Genomic DNA, 14,758 nt, shown 5'->3' with positions numbered 1-14,758 from the left:
CTGCCAGAACCAGGGGTGTGGGTATTTAAAACCACCTGGAACTGTGTCTCTGGAGTTGGTTTGTTGAGGCCTCTTCAGCCTTGGAGTCCCAGCGGTGAATTTGGGGCTATGTTCCTCATAGTAGATTTTGCACTAAGAAGGACAAAGCAAAAGCAGGATGTCAAGGTACCATGAAAATGATGCTTACTTTATGAGAGCCACGTTGGTGGATGATACTTCACACTTGTTTTTTCCAGCCTACTCAGCTGCTGGAATTTAATTAGCAGTAATACGTTATTGTCAAAGTAATTAAAACCTCCCCTTGATTAAAAACAGAATTGTTTAATTACCAGGAAAAGGTTGGGCTAGCCTGAACTTTCTCTTTGAGGAATATACCGGCCTCAGTGGATTTGCTGTGTCTCCTCTTCAGGCTTGAAGGTCCGGGAGGTGTTTATCAATGTCACCAGGCAACAGGTGGAGGACTTCCACGGGCCCGAGGACTACTGGTGCCAGTGTGTGGCTTGGAGCCATCTGGGGACCTCCAAGAGCAGGAAGGCCTCCGTGCGCATAGCCTGTGAGTATATATCCTGAGTGACCTTCTTGTCCTGTTGGAACACAGACTAGCCTCAAATAGAGCCAGAGAGGGGCTTTGGACATACCAGGTGCTTCTGCAGAATAGAAATGAGAGGCCGGCAAGAAACCGTCAGAACTGTCTCCACCTCTACTCAATTCACTCTTTTAAAATTGTATTTTAAATGGCTGATCGTTCCCTCTGGAGCACAATCAGCAGATCAGTCTGGCTAAGAGATTCTGCCGAGATTGTCAGAGTGCAGGTGCATCAACAATACCAGGGGAAGATGGTTCCTGGGGGGGAGGGGAGCACGCAGGTGGGTCTGCTGTTCATCAGCAGTGCCGCAGTTCAGGGGGCAGTGATGGGGAGAGCTGTGCAATGACTGTTTATGGTACTTTTCCAGCAAATCTGCAAAAATAAGACATTAAAGATTAAGGGAGTTTTATAGCCTACTGTTAAACCTCTTTTCTCTGAATCTTAAAACATGGAAATGGGTTTTAAAACTGCATTTGTTTGACCTAAGTAGGACTTGGGCGGAGGGGTGGGGGAAGAAAGGAGGTTGCCTTTCAGGAGAGTCTAAGATTTCTTTATCATGTTTTAGCATCAGTGTTTTTTATCATCTCAAACAGGTTTAGAAATACACACAGTTCCTCTCTCATTTAAAATGTCTTCATCCCACCCACCCCGAGGGGTCCACATAAAATCTCCTCTGTGTGCCGAGGAGTGCAGACACTCCTCCAGAAACAGATGGAGAGATGGAGGGCAGAGATGGTTATTGTTGTTTTATTCAAATGCTGCTGTTTGAGAATGCTGTGAAGCGTAAGGGACAAGGGGGATTTATTGGAGGATTCAAGGAATTCTTCCTGGCAAATGTTGATGGTTTATGGATTAAGAATAGGATTAGGTGGGGAGGGTATAGCTCAGTGGTAGAGTGTGTGCTTAGCATGCGCGAGGTGCTGGGTTCAATCCCCAGTACCTCCATTAAAAAAAATAAATTTTAAAGTAAAATATAAATAAATAAACCTAATAACCTCCCTTCCAAAAAGTATTCTATATTAAAAAAAAAGAGTGAATTGCTATTTGCGGAGACATTTATGTTTTCGGGAAATGAAATCTTCCTCTCAACACATCCATATCCCCTTCCCTGTACCGGAGATTTGGGAGGCTCCTTCCTGAATGTTGACTGGACCCTAGTCGGCCAAAAAGAAAGTCATCTTGTAAGCTGTGCTCTTGATGTAAGAGCTGTGGGAAATAGGCTTCCTATCATGACTTAGTTAATTTTAGTTCACAAATACTTTGACAGGTCAGCTGAGAGCATGAACGTGTTTGATTTTACACATCGAGCTCTGTGCTCCCAGGTGGCCTTGGCGAGGCTAGCTCCCGACATTTGACCCTGCTCAGGGTGGAGAGGATTATCCTCTGGAGCTTGAAGAAGGGAGAAGCCAAAACACAGAGTGAATTTCAACACAGCTTCCCCCCATTTCCTTCTTCTCAGTGTCATTTTCTCCTTTCTTTCTCTATTTCCCCAAGCCCCACGTGACCTACTCTCTGAGTTATCTTAAGTGGCATTTTATTAATCTGTCCACCCCCAACCTCTCTCACCTCCCTACTTGCTCACTTAATTCCTGATTGTCCCATGCCTACTACAAACCTCCAGGCGGTCCCTCCACCCCACCCTTGCTTCGAAGTTCGGCGAAGAGTGGCTCAAGCCAACCTTTATTAATTCCCCATAGCCTTTGCTCATATCCACTGCACTTCATTCTTATAGGCTCTGTGCTGTTCAGTGTGTCACCCTCACTTCTCTGACTTGTGCCTTTGCTCCTAAAGTTTCCAGTTTCATTAAGTGTGTACCCTGGTGGCTGAGAGCTCAGACTCTGGAGTCCTGTTGATTTCCAGGTCCGACTCCGCTATTTAGTGTTGTGATGGTGGACAATTTATTCATGTCTCTGTGTCTTAATATCATATAAAAGGGTGCTTACTTGATAGAATTATTGGGAAGAGTTAGAGGTACTGATAACTATGAATGGTTTAAAACCATACCTAACCTGGAGGTTATCAATAACACAGTCTTATCCATCATTAGTTATTATTTATGACATATTTGATCTGCCAGAGCACCAGTATCATTTGCCAGTAAGTGTGTTAATACTTAAACTAATTGAACTGAATTAAAATTTTAGTGCCTTAGTCATTTTTCTGAGGGTTATGGCTGTAGAGACTCTAAAAATCCATTCTAGGCCAGCCCTTGGTATCCAGCTCTCCCAAGTGTGATAGGATCAAAGAATGTTAGAAAAGTGTTTTCCATTTATTTTTTATCACTTCCTATGTTTTTAGAGTCATCTGATACTTTTGTGGTAATGATCTTGCAAATCTCTTCAGGGATTAACAAATTTTGTCATTCTTGTATATGATGTGCACATACAAATATGATAGAGATGTGATTTTTATGTAAAGAATATCATTAAAGCCTATATTATGCAGTTAACTTAATCTCTAATATTCACAACATATTTTTAATCTTCCTATGTAGCAAGTGATAGCTTCTTTAATTTATTTAAAATTATTTATGCAAGTCAAGACATGATTTGTCATTAAATATTACATTTGACTTGGGGACCAGTGTACATTAAAATGTAAATTGAAATTTAACTACGTTTAATGGCATCAGAAGTGGAGAGGAAAAAAATGCCTGTAGGACCTTGCTTGGAATTCTTTTGATTTGCTTCCAGGAGGCGAGAAAAAACTTTTTTTTTTTTTTTTAACTTTCACATTTTGTTGAAATAAGAGATTTCTGGCTGCTATTTGCAAGCACTTCCCAGCAACTAACACATTGCACATGAGGATAGTTTTTATTCCCAATAAATGAAAAGCCAAATTGGATCTAATTGTCACCATATTTCTTCTTTTTAAGATTGGTTTTTGAAGTACTGATGACATCTTAATGTGCTAAATAAGGATTTTGATATATGAATGTAGCTTATGAATCTGATGACAATTGTCTTGAGGGAACTTTGCAAAATTAGTATCATTTTTATATTATTCATTAAATTATTGTAGCTCTACATCAGAGCGCCTTATGCCTCCTGCATTTAACCAATGATCCGTTAAGAATTTAACAGTTTCAGAACTGCAGTGGGCAAAACCTTCATGGCATCCAGGGCAGTCCGCTGAGGGATGTCCTATCCTGACCATGTTGGCTGATCTCTGCAAAAAGACCAGGAAGCTCATGGGCATGATATTACTTGGAGATCATTCCATTTTAAAGGAAAACAATATAGACACAGTTACTTATGAATTTATGTCACTCATATTTTCATTGAAATGGACCCACCTGGGGTGTCACTTACCTATGCAGTTTCCTGGCTTTTACCCCAGAGCCATTGGGTCATACTAAGGGCAGACGAGGAAAGTTGTGTTTGTATGAAGTTATCCAGGTGATTCTGTGATCAGGTAGCTTTGGGATATCTTGTCCAAGAGCACCGTTTCTTACCATGCATGCAGATCAACTGGGTTCCTATTAAAATGTAGATGATTTAGTTAAAGGATTCCTTGTGTCCAGTCCAGGGTCTGAGATCCTATTATTTCTAAGAGTTCCTGGAAGATGCTGACGCTGCCGTTTGGTCCGTGGACCATACTTTGAGTAGCAAGACCCTAGGACGCCTTTAAGGAAGCACCCTTTGGGAAATACTGATTTAACCCATTCCTCCAACTTCATCACTTAATAGCTGAGAAAGCCAAGTTCAGAAAGGTGAGGTGACTTGACCAAAGGTCCCCAGCAGATGGCAGGCATGGAACCAGACCTTCTATCCATTCACCCTCCCTGAGTGTTTTTGCTGCTAAGCTATGTTGATTGCTTTCTATTAAATGGAAGTTTGAGAACCATCATAAAAAGCAAAGTTCATGCACCTATGAGTGTTTCCTTTAGGAAAGCAATGATTGCTTTCTTACCCAGTTTTTGAATACATTGCATTCTTCCACATGGTCAAGTTATTGTATTACATATATTGTATATTATGTATATAATATATGTACTTTATACATATTATATAAATGTATATTAAATATAAATTTATTTCATGTTATACATTATAGATAATATATACTTAAATTATACATATGCATATGTGTATATATATGATGTGATTACACACACACACATATGCACACACACATGCACACACACTCTCTGCTGCCTTAGTGGCCAAAAAATTGTATGGGCTTTGTTTTAGTAGCCAAAATACCTGTCATCTTGAACTACTATATTTTCCTTAATAGTCCCACCCAGTGTGGGAGAGATGCTGGCTGCCCATCCAGCTGCCTGGGGCTGGAAATAGCTGAGGCCCCATTTCAAAGTGATTTTTCCAAAGGTGAAATAAATAAATAAAGCCAACCCCCATCTGCCTCCAGCAGGCGGGCAGAAGCCCGCCTCCAGGGAGGGACCCTCACAGGCCTTGTCGTGTTTGCCTGACTCAGCCAGGATGGAGGTGGTGGGGATGCTGCGGCGTCTGCTGCTTCTGCTGCTGGACGGTTGTCAGAACAAGGGATTTTCAGTTATTTGTAGTTGTTTATTTTTGTGGGTGAACATTTGGCTGTTGAGACATTGCATTCCTTTCCCATTTCTCTCTCCTTCATCTGCCTGCAGAAGGTTGGCCTCTGCTGTTAACCCTTGGGTGCTTAAACCCTTCCTGACACCCAAGCCTTTTCTCCAATATGGGAGCTCGGGTTGGGGAGATAAGGGACACATTTGCCTGATACAGTCACATAGCAAGTTGGCCACTTGTGATAAAATGCAGCGGGGAACCACTGTTCTGTTTTTTTTTTTTTTTAAAGGAATCTATAAAATGTAATACGTCCTGAATATACTTTAAATAGTTTATTTGAGGTATTCCTAAAATATCTATGCAGTTGTGCCAAGAATGAGCAAAGAACTTAGGGGAGAATCTCATTTTAAAGCTATGAAACTCCCCACCTAATTGTACAGGCCCATAGCAAAACCAGCATTATTTATATTTGCTTTGTGTGTGTGTGGGTTGGAGAAGGGTGGTGGTATCTTTTTGAAAACTAGAGGCGACATCCAGTTAAACCTCACTTACAGCTCTTGGCTTCATGGCTTTGATAAATAATTTTGCCTATTAAGAGCTGTCATCAGCCCCCTCTTTACGGCAAAATAAAATCTAAAAACGAACAGAGGCACGTCTATCTGGTGTTCAAATTCAGTCTTAGCCTGCCTTTCCCGTCTTTCCTCCCGTTACATCCGTACCCGGGTGTGGGCTCCAGCTGAGTTGGGACAGCTTAGATTCTGGACATGGACTTGTTTCCCTCCTCCTTGATGAGCTCATCTTTTTTCTCCTTCCTTGAGCACATTCTCAGCCCCATCTCACACTCCCACCTCTTCCTCCCTCATCTACATCCCAGGCGCATCGTGGATGCTGTCTCCTTTATGAAACCTCAGTAAATCCCTCAATACTAATTGACTTCAGCAGCCTGAGATACCAACTGAGCCCTTGGAAAAGGTACACCCCCCGCCCCCAGCATCTTTGAGCTGTTACAGCATAAGTTAAAAGTACTTCTCCTATGGTACTTATTATAAGTTCCTCAGAATCATGATTATTTTGCAGTTATTTGTGAATTTATTAGATTGCAACCTGCTTCAAGATTCTGCGTTATTCAGGATCTGTCTTCTAGACTACTTTATTCTCATTGTTTTGACCTCTGAGCCTAATACAGAGCCTTTATCTTTCACCTTTGTATTATAAATGCTTGTTTGGTTTGCAAGGCAACCCTCTCAGTGCCATTTACGGGTCCAGGAAAGGTCATCTGTGAGCTATGTGTCATGATTGTGCCATGGGACTAACATGGCCTCTGGCTTCTTAGCCAGCCCATAGCTCACAAGGGTTATTATAAAGTTCATCTTTGTCCTCCCTGGCTTGTGAACTACTCCTAATAATGTTTACTTCAGCTGAGAACAAGTCAAAAGGGAATTGGGAGTAGGTGAATCATCACAACCACACAGCCCCATGATGTGCAGCACGTGGCTCTGAAAGCCCCCTAAGCTGCCAGCACTCCCGGTACTCTTCCCTTCCTCCCTTTTCAGAGCTCAGAGTTTATTCACGGGTTACGAGAAATATGTTAAGACCCATTCTCAGCACTTGGTAAAAATTGCACAAAAGCTTGCAAGCCTCCTTCCCCCTCCCCTGGAAGAACGTGGCGGAGTCAAGAGAGAATACTGTTCTACTCGGCCAAAGGTCAGTCCTTTGCTTTAGACTGAAATTAACATACGTGATTATTGCTGAGGGATCTGAGAGTCCAGGTGCCCTGTGAAGTCGTGCACCGCACCGGAGCGTCTAGCCTAGGAAGGGGGTGGGCGCTGCAATGCAGCAGTCCCCGCTCCATCAGCCAGGATGCACACCCCGGAACGTGGTGTAGTCACATAAAGGGAAGGGGATCGTTTTTCTTGTCACGTAGGTGCTGTTTTCTAGCCAAGACCTGTGCTCTAATGGGTGTCCAACTTATACAAAGGTGCCACATTGACTTGCGGCAGCAGGACTGGGTACAGTTTGTGGTACTGAGTGCAAAATGAAAATGTGGCACCCCTTATTCAAAAATTAAGAATTTCAAGCCATCAGTATTAGAGCATTAAATCAAGCATGGGGCCCTATGTAGCCCTACTGGCCCCACACCCATGGAGCTGGCCATAGTGGCAGTAGTGGTGATGGTTCAAGAAATCACTTTATACATGTAATGGCCTTATAAGACGAGAATAATTGGCCCCCAAAGACTAGGACACATTCCACAAGGAATCGGAGACAGGATTATTTCATTTTGCTCCAAAGCCTGAGACAACATCACAGGAGCTAAGTTTTAAGATGGAGTTTTGGGGGGTCAGGCTGGCAATTAGAAATGCCTGTTATGAACCATATCCTCTTGTAAGCTGTACAGAGGCAAGCAAGTGTTGTGTGTCTGGTGGTGGTGATACTGCACTGGCTGAGGAGGTGAGGTATGGACTAACAGGATTTTCTTAAATTTTTTAAAATTTTGACATAATTTAGACTTATAAAAGTTGCAGTATAGTACCAAAAAAAAAAAAAATTCCCTTAAGCCTTTTACTGAGAATCTTGAAATGTTAACATTTAACCACATTTGCTTTGGCATTATCTCTTTCTGTGTTTGTCTGTGGGTGTATTTGTATATAGACAATTATGGTTTATTTTTTTACTTGGTTAAGATGAAGTTGCAGACATGATGCTCTCTTTTCCCTAAATACTTCACTGTGTATTTTTTTTTAACATTTTTTTATTGATTTATAATAATTTTACAATGTTGTGTCAAATTCCAGTGTAGAGCACAATTTTTCAGTTATACATGAACATATATATATTCATTGTCACATTTTTTTCTCTGTGAGCTACCATAAGATCTTGTGTATATTTCCCTGTGCTATACAGTATAATCTTACCTATTCTACAATTTTGAAATCCCAGTCTATCCCTTCCCACCCTCCACCCCCTTGGCAACCACAAGTTTGTATTCTATGTCTATCTATGAGTCTGTTTCTGTTTTGTATTTATGCTTTGTTTGTTTTTGTTTGTTTGTTTTAGATTCCACATATGAGCGAGTTTGTTTTAGATTCCACATATGAGTGATCTCATATGGTATTTTTCTTTCTCTTTCTGGCTTACTTCACTTAGAATGACATTCTCCGGGAGCATCCATGTTGCTGCAAATGGCGTTATGTTGTCAGTTTTTAATGGCTGAGTAGTATTCCATTGTATAAATATACCACATCTTCTTTATCCAGTCATCCGTTGATGGACATTTAGGCTGTCTCCATGTCTTGGCTATTGAAATAGTGCAGCAATGAACATTGGGGTACAGGTGTCATCCTGAAGTATATGGATATATATGGATATATGCCCAGGAGCGGGATTCCTGGGTCATATGGTAAGTCAATTCCTAGTCTTTTGAGGAATCTCCATACTGTTTTCCACAGTGGCTGCACCAAACTGCATTCCCACCAGCAGTGTAGGAGGGTTCCCCGTTCTTCACAGCCTCTGCAGCATTTGTCATTTGTGGATTTTTCAATGACGGCCATTCTGACTGGTGTGAAGTGATACCTCATTGTAGTTTTGATTTGCATTTCTCTGATAATTAGTGATATTGAGCATTTTTTCATGTGCCTATTGATCATTTCTTTGTCTTCCTTGGAGAATTGTTTGTTTAGGTCTTTTGCCCATTTTTGGATTGGGTTGTTTTGTTGTTTCTTATTAAGTCGTATGAGCTGCTTATATATTCTGGAGATCAAGCCTTTGTTGGTTTCATTTGCAAAGATTTTCTCCCATTGTCAACATAGTAAAAGCTATATATGACAGATCTACAGCCAGCATAGTACTCAACGGTGAAAACCTCAAAAGCTTCCCAGTAAAATCTGGGACAAGACAAGGATGCCCACTATTACCACTCCTATTCAACATAGTCTTGGAAGTCTTAGCCACAGCAGTCAGGCAAGAGAGAGAGATCAAAGGGATCCAAATTGGAAAAGAGGTAAAAGTGTCACTATATGCTGACGTCATGTTACTATATATAGAAAACCCTAAAAGGTCCACACAAAAACTACTTGAAATAATTGAAGAATTCAGCAAGGTAGCAGGTTACAAGATTAATGTTCAAAAATCAGTTGCATTTCTTTACACTAATGATGAATTAACAGAAAAAGAATGTAAAGGAACAATCCCCTTTAAAATAGCACCCAAAGTAATAAAATACCTACGAATAAATCTAACCAAGGAGGTTAAAGAATTATACACAGAAAACTATAAACCATTGATGAAGGAAATTAAAGACTTAAAAAAATAGAAAGATATCCCATGCTCTTGGATTGGAAGAATCAATGTTGTTAAAATGGTCACACTGCCCAAGGCAATCTACAGATTTAATGCAATCCCTATCAAATTACCTAGGACGTATTTCACAGAACTAGAACAAATCATAATAAAATTTATATGAAACCATGAAAGACCTAGAATTGCCAAAGAATTACTGAAGAAAAAGAAAGAGGCTGGAGGAATAACTCCCAGACTGTGTATGTTTTTAAAAAGCATGTTTTCTGACATAATTGTAATGTAATTAACAAGAAATTAATGTTGATATAATACTATTATCCAATCTAAAGACTTTAACCATATTTCATGGACTGTTCAGTAAAGTCCTTTATGACAATAACAAAAATCCTAGATCATGGCTTACATTTAGTTTAGAGGTTTCTTTAGCCTTATTTAATCCAAATCATTCCTTACTCTTCTTTGTTGTTCATTACATTGAACTTTTTAAGTATAAAGGTTAATTATCTTGTATAATGTTTCTCAGTTTGAATATGTAAAAAGGAAATAGCAGTCACCTACAAGGGGCTTCCACTGGCCAAATCTGGGACAATTTGAGCATCTGAAGGGATCATAATAAAGAATTATAACTCATTAAATAAGAATCCATGAATCTACACTGATATATTTTTAAATAAATGAATACTAATATGGGGAGAAAGGGACAGCTCTTCCTTATAATAGAATAAATGAATAAATACAGATAGAATGATGGAAATGGAAAATTGTTCAGCATCTATTGTAACATTAGTTGATCTAGACAAATATCATGAATGCTAAAAGTAGTGGGTGAAAGTTTTAGGAGTAACTGGATGTTTACATAATCTCAAAGTATCTCTCTACAAGATACTTACTAATTACAAAGGAGGAATTAGTAACTGTGCCTGGAGAATCCTCCCACATGTCACCTTAATCAAATGATTGCAGTTGACATCCCCGGCAATGGGACAAATCCATAGTACTTGTCTTCTGATGGGATAGACTGAGAAGACACTATCACTTCAGTGATGTTCCCTCCAAAAACAGCTCATCTGGATTTAACCATAGCAAAACATTGGGCAAACCTAAATTAGGGAACATTTTACATAATAGGTCATTTTTAACTACACATGTCTCTCAAAATGTCAGCCTCGTATGGAACACTGCTGGTGGCCACAAGTTAGTCATGATACTTCTTTCTGAAACATCAATTGTATTCCCCTTCAGATCAGTAAAATATAAATGTAAATTCAAGTATGGAGTAGAATGCAAAATTTTCTTGAGTTGTGAAGATGCAACTTGAAACAACAAAGCCATTTTGGGCACCCACATCCCACAGATGCCTTGGGGATCTGAATTTATTCTTCTCTCAGAGATTGTGATTCTCTGAATAGAGTAAGATGATAAAAATTGTGCTACTTTTGCTTACCTTGAGCACAGTTGAGTACTTCAGCCTTAAAGATGGGATCTGCTAGGTAGCAGTGCCTTACTCACAGCATGTCCTGCTGTGGGTGATGAAAACACAAATTCCCCAAATAACATTCCTTCATGTCATCCATTGCCAACTATTATTTTACCAAGAAGGGTTTGCAGAAATAGGGCCACTACCATGTTAGGAAGTCACAGCTTAATTTGGTCTGCTATTCTTGTGAAATAAACCTTAAACTTCCTGGAAAATGACCATTTCTCTAAAAACCTCTGTGGACATTTATCAGGAAGAGAATATAAATTTTACTTGAGTTCATCTCTCATTTTCTCCACTGAAGAAACCTCCTAACAGGTAAGGCAAATGGATGTTAATCAAAAGCAAAGCAAAGCAAAACAAAACAAATAAGCAAAAAAAAGAAAAAGAAAAAAACACAACTTTAATTTTTGAGGACATTTTGAATCTAGTGATATTCTTCAATTAGTTTAACATTGCTCTACCAGAATAAGTAAGGACAAGGTGCATTCTGGAAACTTGTTAAGTGTCAAAGGAATGCTAACTAAGGTGTGGAAGTGCTAGACATCCATGAAGAATTAAGTGCCTACCATGTTCTAGGTGGTGTAGCAATAAATAAAATTCCATCCCTTCCTTTGAAGAGTTTACACTCTAGTGATGGGATAGACTTAGAGACTAGTCTTTTCAAGGGAGCATGGTTATATTAGAAAGCACAGTGTGTTTCAGGAGCTCACCAGAGGGACATTTCATTGGTCCTTGAGCTCTGTGATGTGCTTCTTGAGGTAATTCCTAAGGAAGAAGGGTTAACTTATGGACCCCATGTTCAGATTAAGGAAAGAGCTTGAGTTAAAAGCACAGGAAGATGGAACGGTATGGAAACTATATGGAACTATGTGGGAGCAAAAGAAGACGCGGCTACCAGGGAGATGAGATAGGTCAGATTATGGAGGGTGTTTGAGTTCTCTTAAGAGTTGAGATTTATCCAGGATGTGGTCTGGGGCCATTGAAGTGTCATAAGCAGGGCGGTGATGTGGTCACACCCTCAAGCCTACTTAGCCACAGTGCTTTAAAGGGGAGCAAGACTCAAAGCAAGGAAGCTCCACGCCGTGTGAACTTCTGGTGGGATGATACATGTTAAAGAGGAAAGGGTGCACTTGCGGTTCTAGGAAGGTGAAATGATCAAGAGTGTATGGCTGCTTGGATGGAGAGCTGAGGGGAAGTGAAGTAGGAAGTTGGGGATTCCTTCAGGTTTGGGGTTTTCTAGTTTCTTGGCTGAAGGGACTGAATGAATGGTGATTCCATGAAGGAAGATTATAAATAGAGTAGAAGGAAATAGTGTGGGGAACAAGATAGCGAGTTTCATTTTTGATCATGTTATGTGTAAACTACCCGTGGAATGTTCATTTGTAGTTCATGTAGTTCACTGTAGTACATCATGAGGTTGTGTTTACGAGCCTGATGCTCAGGGATCAGCATCAGACTTAGAATTCAGAGTCATTGGCAAATAAGTGGTCGTGGGGACAGTAGGTCTCCACCAAGGAGAGAGGAGGAGCACGTTTTTATCTGAAATATTTAAGATGTTTTTCTATACAAATTTTCCATCCTACTCCCCAGCTCCCAAACTACTGGTGAAGAGAGAGAGCAGCGGAATTCTTTTTGTAGGTCTGGGGTGAACAGAGGGAGTGCTGTGAAGAAAACTGGAGAAAAATGTGGAAGAGGCCCTGGGAGAGCCAAGAGAGAGTGGATGTTTTTATGAAGAAATAAATGATCATGGTGTCAATGTGATTATATGACTCAAGATGTGGGACGGGTCAGATGGTTTGCTTCCATTTACCAAGGCAAAGCAGTGTCATGAAAGAGAGTGATAAGAGGTAACGGTAGATCTAGGAAACAGTGGAAAAGGAGAAAATGAGGATGGTTTGCACACCCTTTTCCAAAAACTTGACAGAAGGTAAAGAAGCTAGAGCAATAGCTGGAGTTAACCACTTGAGAAATAGATGGTGTTCTATTACAAGTGTGACAATTAGATGAGCTCATTTTTAGGAAACTGACAAGGAACAGGGGCAGCAGATGGAGTGAAGAAGTAAAGGTCAGAGGAGTTGGGGTTGAGATCTGGGCTCAACTAACCAACTTTGTGCTCAACCATAGAGTTTCCTAAAACTTGCTAACAGGACAGTCACATGGAGCTCTCAGACAATGAAGGTTCCTTGGCTTTGCTCAAGACCTTTGGAATCATGTCTGGGAGGGGGCCCAGGATTACTTTTGCGGTTTTGCTGTCTTCTGTTTTTTCTCCTTCCTTCTCACTGTCTACAACTCAGCTTCCAGTGTAGATGTCTCCTTCTCTTCCCACTTCTAACCTAAGTATTGTAATACTCCAGGTCTTTCCTTCATCCATGGGTTCTCCCTAGGTGAAATCTTTTGCTCTGTGGGCCCAGTATTGTCTATATACTGATTATTCTCAGTCCAAACCTGTACCTTGTCTCCTGATGACTTTACTCACTGCCTCCCTGGTCTGTCCACTTGGATACCTAGTAGGCATCTCAAACATGTTGTCCCCGAGAAAACGCCTTTGGTTTTTCACCCCACCAGCACCGCTGCAAGCTTGTGCTCAGTCCCACCTTCCTCAGTTCCATAATGGCGCCCCAGGGCTCATGGCAAGACCTGGGTGTCATCCTTGACTCCTCTGTTTCTTTCAGTCTCATCCCACCCAGCACCAAGTCCTGCCAGTCTATCTCCAAAACATATCCTAGATTTGTCCACTTCCCTCCATCTGGTACAAAGAATCATTATTTCTCTGCGATGATAATCTCACTGCTTCCACAGTTGCCATCTTTAAATCCATTCTTGGCACAGCAGCCAGAGTGATTAGTTCAGGGGAAAAAAAAATACAGAGCAGATCTTGCTGTTTCCTTGGCTGAACTTCTTCCACTGTATTTCCAAACTCCATGATACTGACCCTGTGGGAGTAACCAGCCCCTTCTTACCTTCCCTGGCACCAGGATACCCACCTTTGCTGTTCCAGCCAGTGACTTCTTTTATTCCTCAAGTGCCCCTGCTTGTCACTACTTCAGTGCCTTTGCCAGTCTCTCTTCCTGGAAAGCATCCTTCGGACCTCTGCGTGATTGGTTCTTAACTCGTAAGCTTTTGTTTCTTCTGCCTTGTTGGTTAGATCTCCTTGTAAGATTTAGTATAAAATACGAATCTTGCTACCAAAAAGGTGAACAAGGCTCTTCAAGCCTTCTTGTCCTGGCAAGACTGATTTAAGGTCAAGCAAAAAGCAGTCCACCTTACTTCCACTCTGTTGCTGTGTGGGCATTGCAGGAGGCAGAGTGGTAGCTGGTTAGTGGCATATTCCAGCCTTTGCATTCACAAGACAGGTGGCCGCCTCTTGTCCTGATTGACCTTCCTGCCTCGGGAGACCTGGGGCTAGGGAAGAATCAAAAAGCTAACGGTGCAGGTTAAAAAATACAGCTCTTCTTGCTGTTAGATGGGCTTTTTCTTTTTGACTCTTTCTCCCCTCCTTTTTTTCCCCCTCCCCATCTCTCTGTAGTATTAGTACTGAATTATAATGAGATGGTGAGTGTTGAAAGCTTAAGGTTATTTTTAGGTCAGTTCTTTTTAAATTCATTGCTAGTTCCCATCCCTCTTGATTTCCTGTGGAAGGCTGGGAAGACACTGGGGAAAGTCAGGAATGCTCCTTCGTGTCTGTTGTTCTGAAAAAACTGTCGCATCGACCATGGAGTTCGTTTTGCATCCAAGAGTCTTCAGGATGTGGAGCTGAAGATAAGCTTTAGTGCTGCTTGTGGGGGCTGTGGGGTGCCAGCGCCATCATGGATGGGGGTCCAAACAGCAGGAAGACAGGCACGTCTGGAGAACTGAGCAGGCTAGTCTAGTCAGTGGCTCCGGGGACTG

The 14,758-nt window shown here is 41.1% G+C and overlaps 1 protein-coding gene across 1 annotated transcript in view; it reads left to right on the top strand.

The window, feature by feature from the left end:
• Positions 1–14,758, top strand: part of UNC5D (unc-5 netrin receptor D) — a 494,853-nt gene that overhangs the window by 284,101 nt on the left and 195,994 nt on the right. Inside the window, 1 exon segment of the mRNA XM_032468716.1 lies at positions 410–553. Within this exon segment, the coding sequence (XP_032324607.1) occupies positions 410–553 (144 nt within the window).

The sequence above is a fragment of the Camelus ferus genome, chromosome 26, assembly GCF_009834535.1.
Source record: "Camelus ferus isolate YT-003-E chromosome 26, BCGSAC_Cfer_1.0, whole genome shotgun sequence".
In the NCBI taxonomy this organism is placed as follows: Eukaryota; Metazoa; Chordata; class Mammalia; order Artiodactyla; family Camelidae; genus Camelus; species Camelus ferus.
This window is presented reverse-complemented; position numbering and strand designations above follow the sequence as displayed.